This window comes from Lithobates pipiens, unplaced genomic scaffold (genome assembly GCF_037356315.1).
Source record: "Lithobates pipiens isolate NorthernLeopardFrog02 unplaced genomic scaffold, aLitPip1_a1.2 Scaffold_19, whole genome shotgun sequence".
NCBI classification, from domain to species: Eukaryota; Metazoa; Chordata; class Amphibia; order Anura; family Ranidae; genus Lithobates; species Lithobates pipiens.
This window is the reverse complement of record NW_027507764.1, coordinates 47,743,200-47,758,396: the sequence shown is the minus strand read 5'-3', so window position 1 is coordinate 47,758,396 and position 15,197 is coordinate 47,743,200. Positions and strand designations below refer to the sequence as shown.

Here is a 15,197-nt window from a genome sequence, read left to right as displayed (position 1 = left end):
AAGGTAAGACTCTGTAATCCGAAAACCTGGCTCTGTAGAATCCTGACTCTTGACGGAGAGGTGCGGCTGGGACTCGTGTAGCTGTCCGCTACACATATCAAAGGTAATCATATCACCCCCTTCCTTGGCTACAAAGCCGCAATTACAGGACGCTGGGTGGTCAACACTCCCGCAGTCCCACTGCCGCACGTGGACTTCGAAGTCACGGGAGGTGCTCTTATACAGGACAAAGGTTCCAGTGTTGAAGTTGTCATAATACCTGCAAAAGACACATTTTATTTGTTACTATGAAAGATTTCTGTAATGTTTATCAATCAATAGATAAGATATAATCTGAAATCAAATCTACATCTAGCTTTACCCTAAGGCTCCATGCATGCGACTTTGGACCCCAAAGGCGCATGACCAGTCGCACCCCATGTTTCTCTATCATATCTGTGTGACTTTTAAGTAGTTCCTGCATTACTTTGGCCCACCTTTCATGCGACTTGAGGGTCATAGATCTCAATGTAAACCCTCAAAAGTCGCACGAAATTCTCACCTGTATGATATAGATGCGATTTGGGTGCAACTTGTAAAAATAATTCCTGCAATGAAAAAAAGAAGAAAAAATGCAATTCGGGTGCGACATGTATAAAGAATGCCGGCAATGAAAAAAAGGAAAAAAAAATGACTCTCCCCCAGCCCCCACAACCACCGACCATGGTTGTGAGGAAGAGGCCCTTGTCTCCATCAACATGTTGATGGAGACAAGCCTGGTATGGTTCGGGGGACGTGGGCACTCGCTTGTCCCCCCTCTTTCCTGACCTATTCGGCTGCATGCTCAGATAAGGGAGCCTGGTATAGATTTTAGGGGGGACCCCATGCCATTTTTTTAATATTTTGTTCAGGGGTTCCCCTCAAAATCAATACCAGAGGTCTGGTATGGATTTCCAGGGGGGGTCCCCATGCCATTTTTAATTTTTATTTATTTTGTTCTGGGGTATCCCTCAAAATCCATACCAGACCCTTATCCGAGCACGCAGCCTGGCAGGTCAAGAAAGGGGGGGCAGTGAGTGCCCCCCCAAACCATACCAGGCCACATGCCCTCAACATGTTGATGGAGACAAGGGCCTCTTCCCCACAACCCTGGACGGTGGTTGTGGGGGTCTGATCTTAATAGTAATACGTAGTACCCCTACTCATTCACCAAATAAAAAGTGTTGTGTAAAAAATAACAGTAGGCAGTTTTTGACAAGTCCTTTATTTAAAAAAATGCCTCCTAATGTAGATCCTTGTCAATCACGATGCCCGCTGCCACTGCCGACCCCAAAGAAAAAAAAAATCCGGCCCTAACGAAGGCTTCCGCCGACTGCCGTTTGACAGCTCTTAAATAACTAAGGAGGTGGAGACACCAGGTGACATGACCAGGTGGCACCGCCCCCTTCTGACATCATCGACCCAGCATCCCCTCGGTCGATGATGTCACAAGGGGGGGCGGTGTCCCCCTGGATGTCTAAAAACCTCCATAGTCTAAACCTAAAGTGCCCAGAATTTCAATGATATAACAACAACTATTTTTATTTTTATTTTTTTAGATCATTCACACCCATTGAGTTGCAGAGAACATTTGGATCAAAAACTGTGTTCCTAAAAATGATGCTCTGTGTTTGTGATTGTGTGTATGATGTGTGTTTGTTTATACGTTTGTGTGTATATTTATGTGTGTAAATGTTATTTTAAACGGTTTCATTGATTTTTTTTTAGATATCTTCTGACCTGCCATCGAAGGTAACAATATGGGGATCGGTGAACGAGTAGCAGTAAGCCCCCGGAACGTCCTTCACTGCAATCTAAGAAAATATTTCATTACAACAAATTGACACACATGACAGCAATGTAGTTTTTTATGCTAATACAGACATTGACATGAAACTAATATATAGGGTGTCCCAAAAGTCGCCACACATAGGAAAAAATGAACAAATATAGCATATCATTTATATCATATAATATATCATATATTTTATATTATATTTTACATTTGTAATATTTTTTTTATATTTATATATTTGCTTTATATATTTTTTTATACTTTCAGATACTCTAAAATAGTGGTCTCCAAACTGCGGCCTAGTGGCCGGATGTGGCCCCTTGCTTGATTTTATCTGACTCTTGGGGCAATATTCCCCCAACTGACACCAATCATGGAGCGCCATTCCCTCTATTGACACCATCAATGGGGGCACTATTCTTCTCATTGATATTAACAATGGGGGACTATTCCTCCTATTAAAACCAATGATGGGGCACTATTCATCCATTTGATACCAATGATAGGACACTATTCCTCCCTCAAACACCAATGATGGGGCATTGATGCTACTTCCACTAGCCACAGTCGCCCCCCCCCCCCCCTAAAGCCTGAAGGACAGTAAAGTGGCCCTTTGTTTAGAAAGTTTGGAGACATCTGCTCTAAAAGAGATGTGTGTAGAAAGAGGTGGCCAAAATGTCGATTTTGCCCAAGGTATGGCGACTTTTGGGACATCCTGTTTATTACTCACTAACTCTATGCTCTAACTCTAACATGTGGCACCTGCTAAGCCTTGGCATGCCTACGTAAAATAATGATTTTCTCCAATTTTTTGGGGTCTGTCTAAGAATAAGTTCACACACTTATTCTTTCTCTAAAAGGAATCTGCGATGGATGGATTTTCAGAGGGCAACTAATCATCTGCTGTCGGGTGTTGAGGAGGGGATCCTGCTAACTCCTGAATACCTATCCTTTTTTTTTTTTTGTGACCACCTAACCACATAGCCCTATGTATTTGAATGGATGAGTTTGACATGTGTGCTATCTGACAACTCAACACGCCACATTAAATTTTCCATGGGTGGTATGTGAACAGCCCCCTCCGCTGGTATGGTAGGCTTTAGGAGAGAAGTTGGGAGGTGGTAAAATGATAGGTTAATTGTTTGTTTTTAGTGTACCATGTGAAAGGGGCCTAACTGTTGTTGTTTTTTTATATGTTCATACCTTGTACAGATAAAACTGTCCACTGGCTTTGCAGCCTAAGGGGAAACAGTTGGGGGGGTGCAAAAAATGCAGCTTTAACCCCCCCCCCCCCCCCGATTGAAAGTCTAAATGAGCACGGATCATGGTATACTTTCATCCTGTTGGAAGACTTTTTCGTTGATCCCCAACTCTACCCCACAGAAGCCTTGGTTTGCAAACATTTTGTTACAAAAATCACAGCAGTGCAATTTTTTTTAGTACCCCCCCCCCCCCTCAAAAAAAAATAGTACAGCAAAAATGTCCCTCCAAACCTGTGTTGATCGGATTAGTATATTAAAAGACTGGGGCCAAAATAAAGGTGTTTGAAAACGTTTGGGGTCAGTGGATTAGCTTTCTGACTGGAGACCCCCTTACACGGCTCCGGTCTGAGGGGCCTTCAGGAGGCACGGACCAGAGCCAGGGGTCCTCCCCCTCCCCCCCTTCTCTTTTCTTTCCTTTTCCTACTTTACAATTTTTTTTCATGCTTAATAAGGAGCTCAATGAGTACCATCTATGCCCTTGTACACACGGTCGGACATTCTGACAACCAAAACCATTGGATTTTGTCCGACGGAGTCTGTCCGACGGATTTTGTCCGAAACTGTTGCATACACACGGTCGGACAAAGTTGTCGGAAAATCCGATCGTTCAGAACGTGATGACGTTATTTCATTATGACGGGACTACGTTCAGGCTAGTAGTCAATAGCTTTGGTCTAGGAATTTGATCTGAGCATGCGTGGCACTTTGTCCGTCGGAGTAGGCTACACATGATCGGAGTATGTCCGATCGAAGCATTTTGTCTGAAAATTTTACGGACAAGTTGGAAAACTTGGTCCGTCGGATACTCCGATGGAAACAGTCCGATGCAGACCACACACAGTCTGATTATCCAACAAAGCGGTCCGATAGGACACATTCCGTCGGAATCTCCGATCGTGTGTACAAGGGCTTAGTGTCAATAACGAAGTACCCATTGTCTTTTCTTAGAGACATGAGCATCCGGTACGGTGCAATTGATATAATGCTTATATATCTTTGTATTGTTGTTAAACCAAAGGTGAAAATGTTAATAAAAACCTTGAAACAAAAAGACTAGTCCAAGACAGAATAGTCTGGCTCCAGTAGACTTCAACAAAATGGTGGCCACCTGCACACAGACACCGACTCCCTGTTGCATAAATGTAATGAGATGGGTAAAAAGGTGGCTTTCAGCTCCTGTTCTCTCCCAGTAGAGAATTCTCCAGATACGTTTCGTCTTTTTCGGGTCTTAATTGTTGAGGCCTCTACGGTTAAGCCCAAAAAAAAGGGTGAAACACATCTGAGGAGTTCTCTACAGGTAGAGAACAGGAGCTGAAGCCATCTTTTACCCATCTCATTACATTTATCCAACAGGGAGTCGATGTCTGTGTGCAGGTGGCCACCATTTTTTTTAAATGCAATTTTTACGTTAACACAACACAGGCACTAACATAGAACTATTTTATTGTATTACTATGTTTTTCTTGCTATCTGAATTCATAACCCCCCCCCATAACTCTCAGTTGTAGCACCTGTATCACATCCGGGACGTAGCCGCTCCACAGAAAGTTGGCGCTGTCTATAGGATCTGCTACAATACTGGTCACTTTGTTCCCATCCTCTGCAAAGTCTATGACCGCCGTGTAATAGAGGACAGCGTGACCGCACGTTCCGTTCTGGCAGGGCGATGGCAGGAGGTCCACTTCGCAGGAGGAAAGGGCCAGATCTGAGTCATGTTTTTCTTCAGCTGTTCAAAACAAACCAAGTTTCCAAAGATTAGTAGGGCTGCCTTGCCAAAATGAAAGTGGGTCATGGTCAGAAAATCGTATCCAAGATAAATAAATATGAGGTCACTCAGAGAAACCTGAAATGTCGTCCAGCCCAGGTTCAGATGTTTAACTCTCTTCTGGAAATTTTAATAATCCCATTTTAAAATGTTTATACGTTGGAATAGGATCCAAAGTTTACCGTATCAGGAACAATCAAAATATTTTTTTCCTGTTCAAAGTCAACCTGTCAAGGAACTGATATGTTCAGAATAATAACATGGCCACATTTTTGGCACTTTGAGTTGCCTATAAATAAGAGAAAAAAAATGACTGCGCTCCTAATCTAAAAGATTAAAAAACAAAAACCCAGTTACAGCTGCAGCTACCAGGATGTGATACACATCCAAAATACAATGCATATAGAGACCAAAATTAGCTGCGCTACCTACCCCCCACTGAGGCTATTACTGTTTGTGCAAGGAAATGAAAATTAATCAGATAATTCCAATAGATTAAGTGAAATCAGCTAGAACAATTCTTATACAATCAAAATTAAGTGATAAATGCTCAAAAATTCAATATGATTAAATTAATATAGTGATTAATAACAGTTGATTATATTCAAAAAGTGAATAAATAATTATAAATGAATAAATAAATTTATTAATTATTGAGTATAAGTAAACTAATTTAAATTAATCATAATCAATAAATAATTATAAATAAATACAGTGATTATTAATTATAATTAAATAAGATAAAAAAAAGTGACAAATTAATAAAAAAATATAAAAAAATTATTTAAAAAATTTATAAAAATTATAAAAAAAACTGTGACAAATTAATAAAAAAATAATAAAAAAATTATAAAAAAATTTATAAATTTTTTTATAAAAAAAATTATTAAAAAAATTTATAAAAAATAATAAATAATTATATCCATAAATAATTCTTTATGGATATAATTTTTTATTAATTTGTCACAGTTTTTTTTTATCTTATTTAATTATAATTAATAATCACTGTATTTATTTATTGATTATGATTCATTTAAATTAGTTTACTTATAGTCAATAATTAATGAATGTATTTATTCATTTATAATTATTTATTCACTTTTTGAATATAATGAACTGTTATTAATCACTATATTAATTTAATCATATTGAATTTTTGAGCATTTATCACTTAATTTTGATTGTATATGAATTGTTCTAGCTGATTTCACTTAATCTATTGGAATTATCTGATTCATTTTCATTTCCTTGCAGAAACAGTAATAGCCTCAGTGGGGGTAGGTAGCGCAGCTAATTTTGGTCTCTATATACTTTGAGTTGCCTGTAAGAACCTTTGATGATTCTGAGATTGTTCTGAGATTGTTCCTTGCACTCCATGAAGTTAGGTATTGGTTAATACATCGTACCTATACAAACTCTTCATTAAAGTGTATGCATAAAACACACATTCATTGCAATACCTGCACATTTCTCTATGTATTGTAACTTTTAAAACATTTCAAGTAAAACAAACTCCATGATCCTGTCAGTCCAACAAACTCATAACTTCCTGTACAGTATTGACAACCCTACCCTACCTGTACTGCACTGAAATCCCAAGCAGCGTTGTCAGCCCTGCCTGCATTCTCCCCTGCTGAAGTTCCCCTAACCCAACCCCTCCAACTATCATCAAAGGTGTGAATCCAGCCTCAGGGCAATGGAGGATGGTGCATGGACCATCTCGCTGCCCCTCAGGGTGATAGAGGAAGCCGCATGATTCTACTGCCCTGGCAGCACTGACTGTCCAACTGCCCCTCAGCGTGATGGAGTTTACGGTGTTAACAATCCCTTTGTCCTTCAAGGTGATAGAGAAGGCTACAAATTCTGACTTAGGGTGCTGGTGATGGCCACATTGCCCATCCCACTGCCCCTCAGGGTAACGGAGGAGGCCTGATGGACCATCTGGCTGTTCCTCAGGATACTGGTAGAGGCCACAATGCTAATTCCACTGCTCCTCAGGGTGATGAAGGAGGCTGCATGGACCATGCTTCTGTCCAACACGGTGAAGGGGGAGGCCAGATGGTGATAGAGGAGGCTAAGAAGGTCTGCTGTAGCTCAGTGAGATGGAGGAGGGCTCATGGACCAGATGTCCTCCAGTTCAGTTGTCCCCCAGGATGCTGGCAGAGGCCACATTGCCCATTCCACTACCCCTGAGGGTGATGGAGGAGGGTGCATGGACCATGCTGCTGTCCCACACGGTGATGGAGGAGGCCACACAGACCGTCCCACTACCACTGAAAGTGATGGAGGAAGTTGCACGGACTGCAGCCCCTCAGGGAGATTCAGGAAGCAGCACTGACTGTACTACAGCCCCTCAGGATAATAGAAAAGGCAGCACTGACCTTTCCTTTGCCCTTAAGGGTGATAGAGGAGGGTATGAAGAAAGTCTGGCTGTACTGGGTGATGGAGGAGGCTCTGGTTGCCCCTCAGGGTGCTAGAGGCCAAATTGTCTATCCCATTGCCCCTTAGGGCGATGGAGGAGGTTCCATGGACCATACCTCTGTCCCAGTCTGTGATGGGGGAGGCCACATGGAACCTCCCACTGCCGTTTATGGTAATGGAGGATGCTGTATGGAACCTCCCACTGCCCCTCATGATGATGAAGGTAGCTGCAAGGGTCATCCCTTTGCCTCTCAGGGTGATGAAGCTGACTGCATGGACCATCCAACTCTTCCTCAGGGTAATGGATGGGGCCACATGGACCATCCTTCTGGCCCATGAGGTAATGGAGGAGGCTGCATGGACTGCCACTCTGCCCCACAGGGTGATTTAGGAGTTCACATAGACTGTCCCACTGCCCCTCCTGGCGATGGAGGTAGTTGCGAGGGTTGTCCCTTTGCCTCTCAGGGTGATGAATGTGACTGCATGGACCTTCCAACTCCCCCTCAGGGTAATGGCAGGGACCACATGGACCATCCCATTGCCCCACAGGTTGACAGAGGTGGCTGTATGAACCGTTCTACTGCCAGGGAAAAGAATAGCAGTTGGGTAAAATTTTATAAGTTGAGGGATCTGTTTAATGGAAATATTGTCTTGCACAGTTCCATAGACACCAGATCTTCATTTCATTTGGTCAATAGATCCTGAGCACTTAGTTTTTATAAATCGTTGGCTATTATTAGTTGTGATTTATCTTCACCTGATAACAAGACAAGGTTAATGTAGCAATGCCTTTGGGTAGATTTGTTTTTCAAACATAAGATGATAATCTCATTGTCAGAATCCATCCTGCAGCTTCTCCTCCTGACCTCCAGCGTGTCTGAACACTGGAGAGCTCATAGAACATGATTTAAAGGAGCGCACATAACTTCACTGTCAGTCACCTGGGGCTAAACCATCGATTTCCTTCACCTGATTCGTCTCACTTCTCAAAAGGAACAGTTAAGTTTAACTGGTTTTCAATTGCCGATATCTGTGCCTGTGAAATACAATGCCTGTGCCTAAGGGTGAACTTGACCTGCTACAGAGGTCAACCTGCTGGAGACCATAAAACTGTGCAAACCTTGAAAATAATAAATATGTAAAAAAAATCTAAAAATCAGCACAATGTAAATAATCTTAGAAATAAATGTTAAAGGTTTCAAATCTTTGGTTTTATCTATAGTTCAGCCTGGAAGGATTTGCCCCCTTAATGACCAGGCCATTTTTTGCGATACAGCATTGCGGCGTTTAACTGATGTCCTTTTTTCCCCAGAAATAGAGCTTTCTTTTGGTGGTATTTGATCACCTCTGCAGTTTTTATTTTTTGCTCTATAAATAAAAAAAGACTGTAAATTTTGAAAAAAATTAAAAAAAATGTTACTTTCTGATATTATTTTTATTATTATTATTATTATACAGGATTTATATAGCTCCAACAGTTTGCACAGTACTTTACAACATGCTATAATACATATCCAAAAAAATATATATGAAGAAACAAATTTCAGTTCAGGCCAATATATATTCTTCTACATATTTGTGGTAAAAAAATAAAAAATAAAAATCGCAATAGGTGCTTATTGATTAGTTTGCACAAAAGTTATCCTGTCTACAAACTATGGGATAGATTTAGGGACTTTTATTTTAATTTTTTATTGTTTTTACTGGTAATGGCGGGAATCTGTGATTTTTAGTGGAACTGCGACATTGCAGACAAATCTGACCCCAAATGAACATTTTTGGGGACCAGTGACATTATTACATTTATCAGTGCTTTAAAAATGCACTGATCAATGTATAAATGGCACTGGCAGGGAAGGGGTTAACACTAGGGGCGATCAAGGGTTAAATGTGTTCCCTCAGCGTGTTCTAACTGTAGGGGGGACGGGCTACCTGGAACATGACAGAGATCATTGTTCCCGATTACTAGGAACAGCAGATCTCTGAGATGACCCCTGTCAGAACGGGGATCTGCCTTGTTTGCAATGACAACGACAATGACTGCCTCTGTATACAGTGATCATGGATGGCCGGCGGACATTGAGTCCACCGGACCCGCTCCCACGGTGTGCAGCTGGCGCGCGTGCGTTCGTCCGCAATCTCAAATGCACGGACCGACATACAGGTGTGACCTGCTGCCGTATCAGTGCGATGGCTGGTCAGCAAGTGGTTAAAGTGATTGTAAATGATCATCTTGTAAAACAACCCATTCAGTTTAAAATAGAAGTGAAAGTCTCATGGACTCGCTGATCACGGAGCGAACTGCGTGCGCCACCCCCCCCGCAGGGGGCGTGCAGGCATCATATGCATGGGAGGACGTACATGGAAGCCCTCCCGGCAATGTATGCCCACGCTATAGCCGTCTTTCAGCTTTAGCACGGGTGGCAAAAGGTTATACACCAAAAGCGCATCAAACACTGATTAGTGTGAACAGGCCAAAAATTGATTGTGCCAGATGGAAAATCATCAGCCAAGCAGTGACTGCATCCTCTCAGATGCAACCGGTGGCGATTCCTCCATCCATGCTGGTACCATGAATAGGGAAATCAATAAATTTTTGCTCTCTAATTTTGCCTGCATTGCATAGAGAAGCACAGTACAAATACTCCACTGGTGACCCCACAATAGAGATAAAACATCACCATGAAAGGGCATTTAAAAATGAGAGGAAAAGCGATTTAACCGGAAACTGTGTAGAGGGTTCTTTATGGTAAGAGCGTCAAGGATGTGGAATTCCCTTCCACAGGCGATGGTCTCAGCGGGGAGCATCGATAATTCAAAAAAAACTATTAGATAAGCACGATAAGAACGACCACAACATACAGGGATATACAATATAATACTGACATATAATCACACACATAGGTTGGATTTGATGGACTTGTGTCTTTTTTCAACCTTACCTACTATGTAACTATGAGAGCTAATGATGATATCTCTGGGTCTACAACAAGGTATGTAATGATAATGAGAAGTTTTTATCACCCCATTCTGTACCTTGGCTGGCTGTGCGCAGTTTCAGGGTCACCCTACAGTCGTTGTGTAACTGGCTCATCTCTGGGCAGGCAATGGGAACTGTACTCTCTACCGCCATTCTGTATTCCCGTCCGTCTTCTGCGATGCTCAGAGCTTCAGGCTGCAACTGTCAGCAATAAAAACCGATAAAAATATGAGCATTTGGTGTAGCTATTATAAATGCCATGCATAAAAAGACCCTGTCACCAGACCTTTCATTTCAACAACAATTTTCCTATAAGATATGTGCATGTAAATTATTTTATGCATTTTAAATTGTTATTAACAACAGTAAAATCAGTCTGTATATGCAGTAAAGCATGCTTGTTATACTCACTGTGGAACCTAAGGGGTTAATTCTCTGCATTGTGTAAAAAGGCTGTTTGATCCTGTCTTCTCTGATCCTCCCCTTCTTCCACAGTCCCCAATCTATCTCCTGATAGTACAGAGCCTTGGGGGCACTCTGCACATGCTCCGTTTGGTGTGTATTGCTAGAGAGTTTCTTTTTTTGGGAGAGTGCATGTGATCAGCACAGGGCCAATCATCACTGTCCAGCCAGAGGGTCAGGGGTCGTGCAGCCTCATAGGACAGTTAGAGGAGAATGAAAACTTCACCTACAAGTTTTAACTAGATACTTTATTTTTATTTTTATGTAAAAGCCCATCAAAGGCTCTAGAAATCCATACCAAGCTTGATTGAACCCCTTGAATACAAGGACGTCTATAAACGTACCGTGGTGGACCAGGGGTTAAAGTGTGCATCAAGCCAAAAAACTGTTTTTCTAGAGTGAGACGGGATTCAAATTCCTGCCAGCTTATTTCTGCTATTTGGGGCTTGGTTTGATCGATTTCCCTTCACAAAACCTTCAACAGAGCCCTGGATAGCAGTAAAAACCTGGCAGTTCTAATCTTTCTGAAAAATAAGTGGACACGCACCTTAACGGATCTATCCTTAAAGCAGGGTTTCACCTTGAAATTTTTTTTTTTCAGAAGCTGACTCCTCTAATCCTATAAAAAAAACATTTGGAGGAAATTTTTTTTATACTTACCAGAATCGCCCTGTTGCTATGCAGTCCTCCTAATCTGCCACTTCCTGGTCCGCGGAGCTCCTCGTCACTTCCTCCCTTGCCTGTGCTCCTGGGAATTGATGTGTCATCATTTCCCAGGAGTCTGTGGGCAGTACTGTTTTGTTGCCATAACAATGGGGCGGGACCTTCCTCCGTTGCCGCCCGTTGTCACGGCAACTTTAGAAACAATTGGCGCTAGGGCCAGTGAATTGCTGATGCGCGAGATCGAGAGGTGCATGTTGGTTTCCCAGCATGCACCTCTCCAAAACGAATCCAGGAAGCAATCTTGATTGGGCTTCACATGCCTACAGTCATGATGGCAATGGCCACAAACTGAGGCATAAAATATTACAGTAAAAAATAATATTTTTGATAAATTGATCATGATCATGTATACTCGTTTTTGAATTTCATTAGTAATAATGCTAGGATAAAAAAAAAACAAACACTTTAACTGCTTGCCGACCAGCCGCTGTCATTATACAGCGGCAGGATGGCTCTCCTGGGCGAATCGCCATAGGTGGACGTCGGCCACTTTAGGACCTGTAGGGGGTGCGCCCATGGCCTGACAATGGAGCCAATGTGCGTGGTCAGCAGTCGTGATGTCAGCCGGCCACCTGCGATCACTCCACAGAGAGCCAGAACGGGGATCTGTCAATGTAAACAGACAGATCCCCGTTCTGACAGGGGAGGAAAGAGAAAGATCTGCTGTTCCTGGTGATCAGGAACAGCGATCTCTCTCTACTCCCAGTCAGTCCCGTCCCTTCACAGAAACACCTCTCTAGGGAACACTTAACCCCTTGATCGCTCCCTAGTGTTAACCCCTTTCCTGCCAGTGACATTTATACAGTAATCAGTGGCTATTTATAGCTCTGATCACTGTATAGATGTCACTGGTCCCAAAGAAGTGTCAAAAGTGTCCGATCTCTCTGCCGCAATGTGACAGTCCTGCTAAAAATCGCAGATAACCACCATTACTAGTAAAAAACAATAATAAAAATGCTATAAATATATCCCCATTTTGTAGATGCTATAACTTTTGCGCAAAGCAATCAATATACGCTTATTGTGTTTTTTTTTTAACCAAAAATATGTAGAAGAATACATATTGGTTTAAACTGATGAATAATTTTTTTGGGGGATATTTATTATAGCAAAATGTTAAAAGTATTGGGTTTTTTCAAAATTGTAGCTCTTTTTTTGTTTATAGCGTAAAAAATATAAATCACAGAGATGATCAAATATCACCAAAAGAAAGGCAAGAAATTTGTGGGGAAAAAAAAAGGACGTCAATTTTGTTTGGGTACAGCGTCACACGACTGCGCAACTGTCAGTTAAAGCAACAGAGTGCCATATCGCAAAAAATTGCTTGGTCAGGAAGGGGGCAAATCCTTCGGGGGCTGAAGTGGTTGAAGCAGTGGTTGTCAACTTTCGAGCTAAAGGGGGCCTCAAATGCGGCCCCTGACATCACCAAAGGGCCGCACATAATGTTCAATATATGTAATGCTTGAAAGGACTGTCAGGAACTGCAGACCTAATAGAGGAAATGAGGGTCAGACGGTGAGGACAAGATACAGTAGAACCTTGGATTACGAGTATAATCCGTTCCAGGAGAATGCTTGTTAACAAAGCGGGTTTATCCCATAGAAGTCAATGGAAACTAAGATAATTCGTTCCGCATTGACTTCTATTACATGCAATACCGCATGTGGCCAGAGGTAAGGGGTGCTGGAGAGTCTTGGAAATACTCAGAGACATCTCGGCTGAACTCGGAAAGCCTCGGAGCACTTGGGAACAGAGCATTTAAGAGTGTTTCTGAGTATTTCCGAGTGATTCTGAGTATTTCCGAACGGCTCCGAACCGTTCCGAGTGTCCCCGGCGCCCCCCACACCTCTGGCCAATTGTGGTACTGCACACCTCAGTAGCTTGAATTCTGCTCGTTTTGTGAGACAACACTCGCAAACCAAGTCAGAATAAAAAAAAAAAGTTGCCCGTCTTTTAAAAGGCTCATTAACTGCGTTACTCGTTAACCAAGGTTCCACTGTACGTTGTTGGCTGGGGATATGATGCATAAGACAATGGGGGAACATGTTACATGAGAATAGTAGAGCTCAATGCTATTACCCTAATCAGTGTTCACACTACAGACTGCTAAAGGACAGAGGGCCACACATCACATACCAGAGGGCCGCATGTGGCCCTCGGTCCACAGGTTGGGCACCAGGGTCCTAAAGGGTAAGTTCACCTTTTCACAAAAATAGTAAAGGTGAACTAACTCAAATTATTATGCACACCCTTTTTGGCACATAGCAGCCGTGGCACCCCGTGTAGCCTGTGTAGTGGCCCGTAGGCTTGTGCAATTCGTTTCGTAACTAAATTCGGCCAAATTTTGCATCTTTCGGACATTCGGATGCATCCGAATGTCCGAATAAAAAAAAGAAAAAAGAAATATAACGAATGAATTCGAATGAATTCGACATGATTCGAAATTATTTCAACCGCATTCGACATTATTTCAACCGCATTCGAAAATATTTTGTGACCCGACTTTAGGGCCATGTATCTCGGGGTCACTTGGTGCTAGACACTTCAATTCAATTGGATATTTTGTAGTGCTAGTATTATTGTGTTTGCATACCAAATTTGGGGTTTCTATCTATAAGTGACCCCGAGATATGTGGCCCCAAAATCGGGTCGCAAAATGTTATTAGTTATTAGAGCAGAGAATGACATTTTGCGACCCGATTTTGGGGCCACATATCCTGGGGTCACTTATAGCTAGAAACCCCAAATTTGGTATGCAAATACAATAGGATGAGCACTACAACATATCCAAATTTGGAGTTTCTAGCACCAAGTGACCTCGAGATACATGGCCCTAAAGTCGGGTCACAAAATATTTTCGAATGTGGTTGAAATAATGTCGAATCATGTTGAAATCATTTCGAATGCGGTTGAAATCATTTCGAATCCGTTAGAAATATTTTCGAATTTGGTTGAAATATTTTCGAATGTGGCCGATTTTTCGAATTCGGTAGAAAACTAAACGAAATCCGAAAACTAATTTAAGGAAGTTAACGAATATAACTAAACGAAATTAATGAATTAACGAATTAAAACGAAACGAAACTAAACAATTTTTTTCCTTTTGCACATGTCTAGTGGCCCGTACATCACAATACATTGCCCCCCAGGGTAAGTATCCATGATAATGCTCACAATAGCAAGAACTCATTGGTCACTGCAGCTACATGACCACGCTGACCAATGAGAAGCACTCCTTTCTTCTGGGACACCTTACTGGAAGAAAAAGCCTTAGATGCCCTTCTAAATGGTCAGCACAGTCACATGGTTTAGCTGACCAATCAGTGCTTGCCGTTGCGGAGCATTATGATTGATAGTCATTCCTGGGCTGTGTATTGTAGAACATGGACAACTACAGCTGATCACGTGGTATAGAGCCTACATCATAGGCTCTTTACAATGATCGGAAATACAGTGTGTCAGAGTGACACACAGCCCCACCGATTACCGTGCTATGTCCCCCTATGAGCGCATGATCGCGGCTTATCATGCTGGACATCATATGACATCCAGACAGGATAACGGAGCCACATTTCGGACGTCAATCCGCCATGGGGCAGGCGGGAAGTGGTTAAAGTATTTAGTTTATTAACCATAAATAATAATAATAATAGCAACTATAGTAATAATTATCCAAAATAACGAATGTTGCATCTAAACGATTGGAACGTCATAATTATAATAAATAATGAAAATAATAAAAAAAACTATAATAGTTATAAACTGTTAAAT

The 15,197-nt window shown here is 41.8% G+C and overlaps 1 protein-coding gene across 2 annotated transcripts in view; it reads right to left on the bottom strand.

Moving 5' to 3' along the window:
- Positions 1-15,197, bottom strand: part of VWDE (von Willebrand factor D and EGF domains) — a 176,267-nt gene that overhangs the window by 93,712 nt on the left and 67,358 nt on the right. For both annotated transcript variants that reach the window (XM_077490717.1, XM_077490718.1), the window contains 4 exons: positions 10,298-10,442; positions 4,587-4,801; positions 1,759-1,832; positions 1-259 (listed from right to left, as the gene is read on the bottom strand). The exon at positions 1-259 is cut by the window's left edge and continues 15 nt beyond it. In XM_077490717.1, the coding sequence (XP_077346843.1) occupies positions 1-259; positions 1,759-1,832; positions 4,587-4,801; positions 10,298-10,442 (693 nt within the window). The remainder of the gene's footprint in view (positions 260-1,758; positions 1,833-4,586; positions 4,802-10,297; positions 10,443-15,197) is intronic.